General features: G+C 36.7%; 2 protein-coding genes across 2 annotated transcripts; both read right to left on the bottom strand.

Moving 5' to 3' along the window:
* Nucleotides 1-2,067: 2,067 nt before the first annotated feature.
* LOC140010646 (uncharacterized) lies at nucleotides 2,068-4,223 on the bottom strand. The gene is made up of 7 exons (XM_072057953.1): nucleotides 4,127-4,223; nucleotides 3,764-4,023; nucleotides 3,316-3,408; nucleotides 3,140-3,241; nucleotides 2,714-3,046; nucleotides 2,217-2,453; nucleotides 2,068-2,088 (listed from the first exon to the last, which is right to left on the bottom strand). The coding sequence occupies exons 1-7, from the start codon at nucleotides 4,221-4,223 to the stop codon at nucleotides 2,068-2,070; spliced, it is 1,143 nt and encodes a 380-aa protein (XP_071914054.1).
* Nucleotides 4,224-12,048: 7,825 nt separating this feature from the next.
* LOC113697815 (acyl carrier protein 1, chloroplastic-like) lies at nucleotides 12,049-12,487 on the bottom strand. The gene has a single exon (XM_027217405.2). It carries the CDS (start codon nucleotides 12,485-12,487, stop codon nucleotides 12,074-12,076), a length of 414 nt encoding a protein of 137 aa, XP_027073206.1. The 3' UTR covers nucleotides 12,049-12,073.
* Between the last annotated feature and the right edge of the window lie 2,528 nt (nucleotides 12,488-15,015).

Here is a 15,015-nt window from a genome sequence, read left to right on the forward strand (position 1 = left end):
ATAAGGTCTCTTTGAAAATTAGACCTTCATTTTAAATCTTGGTTTCCAAATGATTAAACTTCCCTTAATGTGTTTCTTGGTTGTCAAGTTCTTTGGATAATAGCACCCCTATTCTTATGCCCTCGATTCCCATGAGTTTGAAATACAAAAGGAGAGCGTTTTAACTAGAGTAATTCTTGGTGAATTTCACTAGTTTTATATTCAAAACTTGGAATCTTAACTTTGATTTACTATGATAATGAGTGGACTTTTGATGAATTCTAACTCCATTAGTTTAGAAAATGTGAACGTTCCTTATATTCTTAAAACTTGGGCGTAGGATTAGAAATTTTGAGAAATGAAAACTATTTTTCCTTTTCTTGATTTTCGTGCCAAAAGTATATACGATACTTTCTTTTGAAATTGATATTACTTACCACGACTTGAATTAAAAACGACCTTCGAGTTCTCTTTGAGCATTATTTCAATGATTTAGCGTGAAAAGCTCTTTTAACTCCACTCGACTTGTAACTTTGAAAGTGGGTAGCAAGAAAATATTTTTCTTTATAAATTTGGTCGAATACCTAGATAATCATGATTGTACATGTTTCAGATGATCACAAGGACGCCGAAGAGCTCATCTAACTTTCGTTTTGCTCTTGTTTTGCCTTGACTTTTGGTGAGTATCAAGTACATGTTCGATGTTAATATGATTAAATTGAGATTTGTATAAGTGCTATATGATACGTGAATTTGTCGAGGTGAGGGTATACTTTACCGCTCTCGTCCTGTCTCTCTCTCTCTCTCTCTCCTGATTACATGATACTTATTAGATGAATACATATGATTTGCACTTGTACATAAACATGTTTTAAGTCGTGAGTACTAAGCGGCTAGAAGTTTCACGCTCTATTCAGGTGGGAGGTACCGCTCATCCCGACTCAGTGCTGTGATCGACTCTAAGTCGATTGGAGTGTTGTCTCATCGACCCTTATACTTGTGGAGATGCCCCAACCCATCGGCTAACCTTGTAACTCGAGTCGACAAGGGTTTGGTCGAGAAACTTGGTGAACCTTAGGAAATATTATAATTTGATCTTTTGAGATCTCGCTTGGCATACTCGAATAGTATCACCACTTCATACATGTTTGGTTCCGGATTTGAGTGGGTGTTATGTTGGATGGAAAAAATAAATGGAGCACTACGATCGTGTTACTACTTGGGTTGACGGAGAGTCAACCTCGAAGGCTCACTACTACAAAAATGTCGTTTTATGACATTTAAAAGCGTCATTATAGCTCGATGTAATGACGTTTGATCTATAATGACGCTCTGCTAGAAACGTCGTCCATTCCAGCGTCACTATAAGTTCATGACAATTATACGAGTCCTAATTTGTAGTTCTATTGGCATTTATAAACGTTATTATTTATCGTTTTAATGACACTTTTAAATGACAAGAAATGCTAGAGAACAACTAAGGTTATATGAATCTAAAGTGATACTCGATGCCTGTCATATATTGGATCTATCATGACGCTTCTATTATGTAAGTACAATAAGATATTATGACACATTTGCCGTATAAGTAGAATGAAATATTATGACACTTTCATGGTGTAACTAGATCGGATTGTTCTGACACTTGTTAACATAAAATTTTGTGAATATTATGAACCGCAAAACTCGAAGAGGTGACACTTTTCAGTGTCAATACATCATATTGCATTAGCCCTGTATCCCATCCGAGGTTTTATACCCAAAAGCAGAATCATATTTCATCCTGCCTACACAATATAAATTCTAATTTTTGGAATAATAAAGTTATTACTACCACCTTATAAAGGAAAACCAAGGTGATTTACATTTTCATAGTAATTACTGCAATACAAGTAGCCAAAATGGTGCAAAAGTACTGCATCCAAGCAACTGACATTGCTGCTATGTCAACAAATTACATGCCAATTCAGAGATTTTTTAAAAGTTATGAGTATTACAGTCAAAGAAACAATAGTTCAACAAGAACTCAACAAAAAACGCAATTGACAATGTCTTCAAAAAATAGCCATTTGACCCAAGGACGATCCTTTAGTTTTCTTCAAGAATCACCTACAAGTGTCATAAACCAAGAAATAGAAGTTACAATCACATCTACAGCTCTTCTTTTACAGTTTTAATGTTAGAAAATAAATAAAAACTAAGTTAACCAAATGATAAAGATAAGATAAAAAGATTACCAGGTTTATTGACCAAGCAATAGCTACTCCAATTGCACCTCCAATCTTGAGAAAATTATGGTATGGCCTCATTAGCTCTTCATCATTCTCCACAGGCACATTCACATGAACTTCACTCCAATGTGATCCCAAAGGTATGTCACCAACTTCAGCAGTTGGATCCAAATTTCTAACCACTCCAACAGCACAAATTTTGGACGAATCAACCATGCTTCTTATTGTAACTTTATCCCCAACCTTGAAAACAAATTTTATAAAACATATAACCACATTTAAGAGAGCAAGTCTTGAATAGATATTCAATACACAGTACCACAAGAACCAACCCAAAATGACAGCCACAACAAGTACCAAAACCAAAATGCAGTCCATTACAATCAATAATGATATCCAAAACAAGAATCTCAACAATTAACATATAGCAATTACAAACATGTTCATGAAAACCATTTGTGAACGCAGCATCTAAAGAATGTCATAATTGAACTGTTTATTACTTTTATTGGCCGAGAAATAGCATTTGATGACTGTGAAGTATGTCTTTGCGAAGATGGCAAAATTTGTCCTTGTGATTTTCCTTGTTGAATTGATTCTAGTTGCTGAATTCTTTGCTCCATTTTTGACATCGCAGCGCTTTGTTCCATAACCAAGCGAAAACATGTTGAACGACTTGGTATATCGCCCCACAAATCAGATTGTGTAACTCCTAAACCATATGTACGAACTCTTCCACTCCTTTCTTCACCTATTACTTTTGCATACAAGTCATTCCTACCCACACTATCTTTTTCTCCTTCTGGAAGTTGATTTTTTAAGCTTTCCATCTCCTCCTAAAATTAACAATTCAAAGTTACTACATTCTCGTTCTTATCGTAACAGAAAAAGCCTGTTATGAATGAAGTGAATAAGCAGCAACAACATACCATTTTTTCCCCAACTTCATAACTAGATGGCACTCTATTAGAATTAGTGTAGCATATGGTGAACATATCTACTCTAGAGAGAGAATGCCCAACCTCTTTTTCCTACATATAATAGTACATCCCAAGAATATATCAGAATGAAAAATTAGACGTTGTTACCAATTTATATATTATACCTTTTCTACTCGAACTTGAGCAAATGGCTTTTTCCCTGTACTATGATTCATCTTTTTCTTCTCTCGGTGCTCCTTGTTTGTTGCAGATATTCTCTACATAGTTAAACATAACAAAAAATAGTTAAGTATAGGCAAATAGAAAAAATGATCACGACTATGAGAGCATTTCATACCTTTGACTCTTCGGAAAGCCATTTAGTCAAAATATTTCTCCATTGCTGTGGAAAAACTCGTTTTGGTCTTTTAAGCACTTGACTTTCAATTGACTCATTTGGATTGAAATAAGTTTTCTTGAGAACATTCTTCCAGCTTCTCCATTTCTTTCCTACTGATTGCTTAACTCGTTCTTCTATGCCAACAGGGAGATCAAATTTTTCTTGTAATATTGAACACTCAATTAAAAGAGAACAAGCATTCAACTAATGTAGTAGGTTCAAGAAATAGGTACCTTTACTACATCTATCATGTCATTCTTTAAAGACTTGGGAACTTCACGCCAACTATCAATGTCAATTGGTGCATATTTTCCAATTCTTGCCAATGCTCCCAAAAATTCATTGAATTTGCTTCTATTTGTACCAACTGGCTCACCAAGTGTATTGAATTTCACTTTAATTCGCTTGTCAGTACCATGTCTACCCCAAATGTGTCTCATATAAGTTGGTCCCCAAGTTTTCTTAGGCTCCTGATCATCATCAGAACCACCACCTGGAAGTATAATAGACAATTATGACATATCTTATGAAATAGAAACTATTGTTATAGATTATATCTAACTGAAATATTAAGTAATTAGTAATTAATAACATACCAGTGCCTTCCTCATTTTCCAAATTTTTAGGATCTTCATCACGCAATTGAAAGCTCCTTGATCCTCGATAGCTTTTTCCTCCTCTTGTTCTCGCCATATTTGTACAACTACAATTTTAAATTCATAACAGAACGTGTACAGTTAATAGCATATTAACATGTAATAAACAGCAAAGCATAAAAAATTTAAGCATGTAGATACACCACAATTCAATACATAAAAAGCAACCAAATTTACTGGACACTAAAGCAAAATCAAAAGATAACATTCATTTAATTTATATAAGATACCAAAAGATCATCCCTTGGAACTAAATGCCACTCTAGTAGTATCAACTATTTCTCCTATGACACCTTCTCGAACCCAATTAATATCATCAAATGTATCTCTTTGATGACTACTTGAAGGCTGACTTTGCAAGTACATCTCAACAACAATGGGATCCATCTTCAAATCATCTTGTGGTACAGTTGGAATAACAACATTTCACCCCTTATCCAAAGGATCCTCCACGTAAAATACTTGTTTCACTTGAGATGCAAGAACGAAGGGTTCATGGTGGTGCTTCACATTCATAAAATTCACAAGTGTAAACCCATCATCATCTTGTTTCAATCGTTTCCCCTTAGAGACCCAATCACAGACAAACAAAATCACTCTTCGACCTCCACCATAGTCCAATTGTGACGGCCCCACCTCTCCCTAGGGCGTACCCTAGGATTCGGCAGGTCGCCTGCCCAGCTCTCGCCGGGACTCAGTCGTTCACTACATTCCTCAAACAGATTACAATATAAATCTCAAGTATACATCAAATGGTCCACAAATACACATCCGTCTCCAATATTTACATGTCACAAATGCAGCGGAAACTAATCCCAAATATACATAAAATAATTCCAAATCCAAAATTGTACAAAGTTTAGGCCATCCATACACGTGCACAAGTACTACAAGTCCTTCCTTCGCCACGAGCCCTGTGGAGGGGAATAAAATAGTTTTTGGGATGAGCTAAAAGCTCAGCGAGTAACCAGAAAATCATTAATCAAATCGGTTTCACAATAGTTCATTTCAATGATGTCATATAGCAATGATGTCATAAATTAAATGATAAATCCGGAAACAACTACATCATTTGCAAAACAGTAAATATGGATTATCAATAATTCAAGAAACATTTACAATGGAAAGCGATAGTAACATTCATGAAAGGATACATTCATTCTCCTGACATTTCCTCGCTCATTTGGTCATTCATTTCATTTCATTCACCCCGTCCCTGGCTTTTGGCCAGGCTCCACCAACCTACATAGGTAATACTCGAGTATACCAAACGTTCACCCAAGTTCCTAATCGCCTGACCGAGTCCGCTTCTGGCTCAAGACGACCGGTAACAAGGGGCAATGGCCAGTTCAGCCCAAAAGGCTTACATTCATGCGCAAGTAACATTTCAATCGAAAATTTCACATTTATCGAGGTCGAGTGCGATAAAGTACACACTCGCCTCGAAAACTCGTTTTGGAAATCATTATAAGCGCTTAACACGTTATCAACCAAAATACAAGTCATGAAGTCAAGAAATAAAGCAAACAAGGCACACTCAAATGCCAGCACACATGATATGCAAGAAAACATTTCAAAAGTGACTTTGGAAACAGTTCAAAAGTAAATAATGTAAGAAACGGTTCATAAATAACTTTAGAAGTAGTTTGAGGTCACTCACCTCCATGGCTCAGAAACCATCCATCATATATCATTACCTTGCCCAAATCCAAGTCTTAAATCACAAACTCAATGCAAACAAGTCCCTTCAAAGTTCGGACAGCACTTCCCCTGAATTTGCTAACTTTTCCAGCCATCATGGCTTCATTATTTCCTCAACTAGTCCCAAAGGTACACACACAACAACAAGTTCATCCAATAGTCATACAGCAAGCTCCAAGTAGTACAAAGACAAGTCAAGCTAGGAAAAAGTCCGGAAATGAAAGTTAAGCTCAAAACCAGAAAAATAGGTTTTGACGTCATTTTGCGGTAATGGTACCAAAGGCACTACAATTGTCGGATGAAGGTAAAAGATACACCGTTTCGAAGCTAAGAGATAGGGGTACAATATTACAGAAGGTCACTCAACCCAGTTTCGAGTGTAACCAGGTCAAAAATGCAAGATACTACATCGGAATCACAAAAACTGATTCACCAAAACGCATTCTAGCGAAAACATCATAACTCAGGCTCTCCAAGTCCAAATCCATAAATTCCAAAACCAGATGAAAGCTAAGAAATAGGGCTAAATTTCATCAGAAGACCTCAACAACCAATTTGGAAGCATTCCTGACCAAAACAACCAATTACAAGCGCAATTCTCCATTTCGGGTAAAACCAGAACAGCAATAGTAATTTCGACTTTTCTCATTCTACACTACTCTGATTGACCTGCAATTTTGTAGCTGCCTCTAAAATATCATTCCCTACAACTTTCATGAAGACCACTCAGTCCAGTTCTCACCCTAACTAGGTGAAATTTTCCAAAACAACTCCAGATTTTCCAGTTCGAAATTCACTGCAGAAATCAACTAGCAGTCCTGCTTTATTCACTCATATCTCAGCACACACAACTCCAATTCAGGTAATTCCAAAGCCATTAGAAAGCTAAGACACAAGGGTATAATTCCTAAGAAGACATCAACAACCACATCGGTAGTATTCCCAGTCAAACTACCCAATTACCAAAGCTGATTACTATTCTCGGATAGAAACAGGATAGCAGGGGTATTTTGGTCTTTTCACAGGCTACCGAGCTCAGATTGAGTTGAAACTTTACAGGTAACTAGAAAACATCATTCTCTACAACTTTCATGTTTTGTACTAAAGCTAATTCGGCCTCTAACCTGGTCAAACAGAAACGGGCAGAATAGGGGTTAGTGAAAGCCTAATCTGGAATTCATGCATTCAAGTGCTAATCTTCCACAAAACAACATCTAAAACAACTAAAAACCACTAATAAGCAATTAATTGAAGTAAATAGGATGTTCTTGGCAAAATACCTTAAAACCACAAGAAAGGTAGGAGCTTAGGCTTTGTCCTCCAAAAATCCTTCCATTCAAGTTCCTAATCTTCCTTAACTAGCACTTTGTATGGAGTAATTTGAGTTTCCAATGGTTGGAACTTAAGATTTGGCTTGGATTTGAAGTTGAAGATGAAACGTTTCCTCTCTTTCTTTCTCTCAAGTGTTCAGCCAAGAAGGAAGAAGAAATGGGATATTTTTGGTCAAATTTTGGTATTTAGTAAAGGTAAGAAAGTTAAGTCAAAATCCAACTCCAATCGGGTCGCGACACCTAGCACCTTTTAATTGTAATACTTATCCTTTTGTCTCTCCATCATTAACCATCTAAGCAACCTCTAATTATCTCTTAACATCCGGTAAATTAAACCCAGTATCCAAAAGTTAACCTAACTGGCCGAATTTTCCGAACTTTTCACACTAGCGGGTCCCACGTTCGATATACGCTCTTTATTTCTCAAAAACTAACCGATATTAGAAAAATCATTTTAAAACTATTTTTGCTCATAAACTTTATTTGGGGAATTTTTCTAATCAAGAAAATGTAGAAAAGGCGGGCATTAAAAAAAATAAACCCTAGAAAATTAGAAAATTTCCGGGTTCTCAAACTCATTTTTTTCGGGGCGTCACACCAATTCCAGAATATCCTTTAAGACACCATAATAGGCCAAGTCACTTGAAACTGGATTCATATCCTTGGTGCTTGCGAAACTTGATGTTATTGCAGTAACAATCACCCCACTATTCTGATTTTTTCTTTAGCTCTCCAAATATTTTGTATGAAATCTAAAACCATTTACAATGTATCTCTCATACTTCGAACCCACAACATTTGGACCCTTGGCCAATAATCTCAAATCTTTTGAGATAACTTCATTCTCGGGTAGAAAATCATCCACCTATGTACAGAATTTGGATAGCTAAAAGTACAGTGATACTTTGTATATTAACTCACATGGCTGTCAAACCAATTTGCAAATGTCTCACTATGAATCCGTTCCTTTTCATGTTTTGAACTACGCAAATGCTGCTCTTCAACCAATTTACGATGTTGGCTTCATCAATTATAATAGTCAATCAACATAGTTGTCTATATACATCCATCATTATTAAAAGATGATTAGTTTTATAAAACAAGTATAGAGTACAATTACTTATTTGATTTATGGATCCACGGCTTCACAATTGAATATCACATATTGATGTGCCTTTTTTATGGTTTCATCATCCATTACAACTGAATTTCCTTTTCCTAATGGCCGACCTTGTATAGAAAAAATCTCAAGTCCTTCAGTTGAACTTTCACCTCCATCTTCATTTCTACTTGATCGATTGAACTTAGTTGTCACTTCATCAGATAAGTAGAGAGAGCAAAATGTCAAGCACTCATCAACTAGGTACCCCTCTGCAATTGAACCTTCAGGCCGACTTCTATTTCGGACATAATTTTTCAAAGTGCATAGGTACCTAAGACAATTACAAATGTAGTAAGTGATTAATAATGATACTCACATAGCAATAAAATAGAAATTATAAAGTTATAAAAGTTACCTTTCAATCGGATACATCCAACGATAATGTACTAGACCAGCTATCCTTGCTTCGGTTGCTAAATGAGTGGTCAAATGCACCATTATAACAAAAAAAGATAGTGGAAACGCGTGCTCTAACTGGCGTAGTACAACAGCAATTTCCTTTTCCATACGAAGCAGTTCCCGAGGACAAAGAGTTTTACAACATAAATCTCTAAAGTATTTGGACAACTTTATCAACGGAGACCGCACCGATTTTGGAAGAAGTTTTCTATAACAGAGTGGTAACAGTTGCTGCAATAATATGTGATTGTCATGACTCTTAAGTCCGATTAGTTTGGCAGGTTTCAAATGCACGGACTTCGAAATTGTGGCTGAATAACCATCCGGTACTTTAACATTTTTCAGAATTTTACAGAATAACTCTTTCTCCTTCTTATCCAAATAGAAACATGTTGGAGGCAAGTATGCTCTCCCAAACTCATCTGTAATATGATGAAGACCTGCTCGTATGCCCATTTCTTCCAAATCACGCCGTACACCAAGGTTATCATACTTGCCATCCACATTCAATAATGTTCTAACTATTGTCTCACTTACATTTTTTTTCAATATGCATGACATCAAGACAATGACGTAACAAATTGTTCTTCCACTATGACAAGTCAAAAAAAATGCTTTGTTTCTTCCAGTTAAAGGGTAATTCAGGGTTATCATTGACTGCCTTCCCAAATTTGATTTTATAAGACCTCCACTCCTCCAAGATCATATCACCTGTCAAGCGAGGTGGTGCAACTCCATGTTTTTCCTTTCCATCAAAGTGACGTTTATCTTTTCGATATGGATGGTCCTTTTCCAAAAATCGCCGATGACCCATGTAACATTGTTTTGAACCATGTCTTAAATGGTATGAAACGGTGTGCTTATGACATACTGGACATGCTAAATAACCTTTAGTACTCCAACCAGATAAATTAGCATAACCAGGAAAATCACTAATGGTCCAAAGTAAAGCAGCATGCATCTGAAATTTTCCTTTGATGATGCATCATAAGTAGTCATACCTACATTCCACAATTCCTTCAACTCAGCTATAAGAGGTTGAAGGTAAACATCAATGTTATTCCCAGGTGCATATGGGCCAGGAATGAGTAGTGACAACATAAAGTATGTTTATTTCATGCACATCCATGGTGGCAAATTATAAGGCATCAGTACTACCGACCATGTACTATGGTTCACATTCATAGATTTAAATGGATTAAATCCATCAGAAGCTAAACCCAATCTGACATTACGAGGATCTTTTGCAAATTCGGGATTTTGGTAATCAAATGATTGCCAAACCGGAGTATCTGCAGGATGTCTCATGCGACCATCCTTAGTACGACCCTCGACATGCCATTTCATGAAAGATGCTATTTTAGATGACATGAACAGACGCTGCAATCTGGGTTTAAGCGGAAAGTGCCACAAAACCTTGTGGGGAACCTTTCTTTTTTCATCAATAGGATCATCCTTTGTTCCTTCCCACCGTAGATGCTTACAAGTGTCACATTTTATCTTTGATTCATCTTTTCCCCAATACAATGTGCAATCATTAGGACATGCATCATATTTTTCGTATCCAAGTCCTAGTTCTTTCATTATTTTTTTTTGCTTCATAATAAGAATTGGGTAGATTTACACCTTCTGGGAGTGCTTGCCTCAACAAATCAAGAAGTGTATTAAATACAGAATCGGGCATTTTGTTGAGACATTTAATATGTAACAAGCGGACCAGAAAAGATAGTTTAGAGAATTGTGGGCAATCTGGATAAAAGGGTTGCTTCGAATCATTTATTAAATTGTAGAATTTTTTTGCCTCAATATTCGGCTGTTCTGTTTCTAATCTTTCTCCCACATCTAGGTTCTGGTTTAGAACTCCTACTGCATCTTGTAACAACCCCTGCATATCATCTATGGGATTGAGTGGTGGAACTTCATTTGATGAGCCATGTGAAGATGTATGATGCAAATTCGAAGATAGCTCTCCATGAGCTAACCATTGAATATATCCCTTAATAAATCCTTTCCATATCAAGTGTGATTTGGCCTGCTCTCTCGTGACAAATACCCCATTCCCACACCTAATGCATGGGCATAAAATCATCTCCCCTATACTTCCATTCGTAAATGCAAAATCAAGAAAATCTTCTAAACCAGCTTTATACTCATCACTTGATCGTGACATACTCATCCATCTTTTATCCATGTTCACATAGATTCTAATCATAAAAAAAAAAAAAAAGAAAGCTTCATTAGCATCTACAAGATAGTTCTACCTAAACTATTACTGATTTTTGCATAAAATATTTACTTAGATAAGAAAACTAATTTCAATGAGATTAATAGAAGACACAAATCACTCACGGAATATCTTCTAAAGTAAAGATACCAAAAGTATCAAAACAGAATGTTAGCACCAATCCAAGTGTTCTAGACATATCAGAATAGAATGTTCACATATCCAGTTGTTCTAGACATTTGAGTAATAAGAACTAATCCAAAAGTATCAAAATAGAATAATATCAAAAGGAAAGACAGCAAAAGTTCAATTCTAGATTGTAACACACAAACTATAAAATAAGATGGTAGGCACAAAAGAATAACAGTCTACGGAATTCAAAATTAGTCCAATAATGTAGCCAATATCAATTTGAGATAGAGAACTTTGACAAAATATTAGCAACCAAACTAATCAGCAATAGAAGTTCTACCCAATTGAAAATAACTACCACGAACTTTAATGTATTGGTAACCTAAGAGTAGCAGAAACTTAATGTATAATTTTGGTTACCAACAACTCCAATTTGCTCAAAGTGGAAAGGGAATCAATGATCCGTGCTCGCTAGATGGAATCAAAGATGATGGCCGCTACAAACTTGAAACTGCATTGATGGAATAAGCTTGACTTAGTAACCGCTTTTTTTTAGTCACAAAAAGAATATTATATTATGAAAATGAAGCCTGAAGAGGCAGAACAAAATGATGCAACATGATCCCGTATAGTTGTGGTATGCATTAAGCAGAAGAGATGTCAGTACTCAAAAAAAGAAAAAAACATTTACTCGGCATAGATCTTTTTTTTTTCCGAAACAAAAATACATCTTATGGAGTGGATTCCCAATTATAATGCGTCTGAAAAGGAACAGGCAATGCAGTTTCCTTTTGGAGGAAATAAATAAGCCTAAAATGTGAAGGTACGCATGGCTCTTCATAAAACCAGGTGAAGGTGACAATAAAGATTTTACGAAGATGCGGCTACAATGACAATCCTACATCAAAATCTATTTGTGCAATTTGCAGCTCAAAAATTTAAGCACCTTTGTTCTCGATAAGCTTCTCAATCAGATCAGCCGCATCTTGAACAGTCGCAATGTTTTGAGCACTTTCTTCTTCCACACTAATGCCGAACTCCTCCTCAAGCCCCATGACAATCTCAACAGTGTCAAGAGAATCAGCACCCAAAGATACAAATTTTGAATGTCCAGCAACTTTAGATTCATCAGGCAGAGCCAGCTGCTTCCTCACAATCTTACATACTTTGTCCACTGTCTCTGGTTTAGCAGCGCAGGACACACGGAAGCGAGCTGGCTGCACGCATAGAGAAGGGAAGCTTTTTCCACTGATAGAGAGCGACACCGAGCCCAATTTAGAGACCCTATTGACTGCCTGGTTAGGCATGAGTGAGAAAGAGAGGGAGGTGAAGGATCCTATAATTGAGGCCATGGCTGGATCAAGAGAGAAAAATGGATCTGAAGAGAGGAAGAGGAGGAAGGAAAATTGGGAAAGGAACGAAGTGGCGAAGAGCACGAAGAGTGTGTATAGTATACTTTGAGCCCCTTCAGCATAGATCAATCTCTCAATTAATTGTTTTCTTTTCTAATTTCAGTGAGTTGAACGATCAAAAAATTTCGAACAAAAGGGAGGTAACGAAATGGAGAACTCCACTAGGTGGTCTCTATTTTGCTGGTTATCAGACGAAAGGCGAAAGAATTTTTCAAGGCGAAAGGCCAATCATGCAAATTGTCATCGGCTTTATCGGATTCCTATCCACATCTACTCTTCCTTCCATTTCGTCTTCCCCAAATCCTTAACCCTCCGTCACCCACCTTGCTCCTACCCCATTTCCCATGCGTTCCCAGAGAAGAAATAAAGTAATAAAAAAAGCTATCAATTTTGTTGAAAATGTATAGGTTACTTGGTAGTAATCTTCCTTCAGATGGCGATTTTCAATGAACACCGTAGCTCCACTGTTGCTAAAAACCCAGATACCAATTCCCGTTCAAACTCCATGCTAAAAACTCCATGCTGTTGTTGATTATGCTACCTTATTGAAGGTTTACCTGTTTGTCTTCAAATTGGAGAGAGTTAAAAATCGGGTGGAAGAAAGAGAAAGAAACAAGGGATTCGGTGGTGAGAGGGGTGAAGGATTTAGGTTTTTTACAGAGAGTTTATTTGATTGAGGGTTTTAGGAGAGAGCACTGTGATGAAAAAAGAGTAAAGTACATTGGATTCATTGGAGTAGTTAGAATATTTCCCCCAAAAAAATGGCTCTGAAGTGTAGCGCCATTCTCTTTCCCGCTTTTGTTTTTTATTTTTTACTTCTATTTGGATAAGTTAGAGTGATACGATGTCGTACTCGTCATTTTCTTTGTCACTTTAATGATGTTCCTTACTACATGTTACATTAACTTGCTGTTGTGACACTTTTAGGAAAATGTCATATTAAGTGTGTGACTAAAGGTGCTTTTTGTAGTAGTGGCTCAAATTGATCGAGACGTGGGAATAGCTCCTGAGAGCTCCTGTATCCTCCTTGTGTGTTAATTCCTACTTGTACACTTAAATGAAATGTCATGTTTAAAGTTGCTTTTAAGCATGCTATTCGATTAATTGGTTCTACGTGCTTGCTTGTTTTCTTGGCCTCACTGAGTGTTAGCTCATCCCTATAAGTTTGTTCTTCCTTAACAAGCTTTGGAGGTGGAAATTGGAGATCCTAGACTAGCGACTTTGGTTGAAGCTAGTATATTTTTGTATGTTATTGGAGACCATTAAAGTGTAAATTTTGTATACTTGGGTTTTGTAGTTTGTAATGATAAATGGTATACTTGAGAGTTTCGAGCTTGTATATTTGAAATACTCCGTAATTAAGTCGATGGTTAATTTGTAATCCTTTATTAAGTTTGAATGAGTGCGTGAGTCCTGACGAGAGTTGGACAGGCGTTCCGCTGATACCCTAGGGTTCGCCCTTGGGAGAGGTGGGAGCATCACAAAAACCAGTTATGACCATTTATCCATACTACCATCTCTAATAAGTAGTTCTATATTGGCAATAACCAAATTATCTAACGTGATCCTTTATTGAGGCTTATGTTCCGGATTTTCTTTGGACTGGCTTAACGGAATCATTTATGCATAGGATTTGAGGTAAGTAGTTTTATTCCTAACCAGTGTTTTCTTAAATGTATAATTTGTTTATCCTAAAGCCAAAGTTGGGAGCTATACGTACTCTACTTTTCTTTAGAACAGATCAAATAAGTGATTGTTTGTTGTTGTAAAATTATCTGAGATTCGTAAATTGTTTAGACCAGTTGTGACTTATTTTAAATTGTCAGCGAAACAAAAGTTACATTGTATGTGTTGTGATCTATCCATACATGATCTAATCTAATCGAAGCGACATGGAAGGTTTCATTCTTGATGTCGTGGTTTATACTTGTTGCTCTGCTGAGCTTTTTGATCCCGATGGAGTATGTATGTTGCCAGTTCTATCCTTCACTATTTTTCACCTGAATTTGAGGACAAATCTTTTCAAGAGGAGGGGAATGATGTGAGCATGGAGTCTGTGACAGCCCCACCTCTCCCTAAGGTGAACCAAAGGGTTCGGCGGACCACCTGCCCAAGTCTCGTCGGGACTCAGTCATTCACTTCAACCCTCAAACAAAACCAGAATAAAACTTATGTACATCACTATCTCAAAAGGGAGTACAAACATCGAATATACAATGGTTCTCAATTCACCACCCATCCAGCCCGTGCCAAGCACTAGGGCAAGAACCATTACAAAATCAAAAAACTAGACTAGGCTAGTCTATACAGAGCTCTCATCCTGCTCGCCATCCCCTGTTAAGGAAAACTAAACTAAAGGAATGAGCTAAAAGCTCAGTGAGGTTCCGAACACATAATCAAACATTCAATTCAATACATTAAACATAGAGTATCAATAATTCAGGAAACATTTACAATGGAAAGCGATA

This window comes from Coffea arabica, chromosome 7c (assembly GCF_036785885.1).
Source record: "Coffea arabica cultivar ET-39 chromosome 7c, Coffea Arabica ET-39 HiFi, whole genome shotgun sequence".
Lineage (NCBI taxonomy): Eukaryota > Viridiplantae > Streptophyta > Magnoliopsida > Gentianales > Rubiaceae > Coffea > Coffea arabica.

Coding starts and splice junctions, on each gene's coding strand:
- LOC140010646 (XM_072057953.1), bottom strand. CDS start 4,223: ATGGCGAGAACAAGAGGAGGAAAAAGCTATCGAGGATCAAGGAGCTTT. Junction 3,242..3,315: donor CTCAAGTTCGAGTAGAAAAG/GTATAATATATA, acceptor TATTATATGTAG/GAAAAAGAGGTTGGGCATTC. Junction 2,454..2,713: donor CTATTTCTCGGCCAATAAAA/GTAATAAACAGT, acceptor TTTGTTTTCAAG/GTTGGGGATAAAGTTACAAT.
- LOC113697815 (XM_027217405.2), bottom strand. CDS start 12,487: ATGGCCTCAATTATAGGATCCTTCACCTCCCTCTCTTTCTCACTCATG.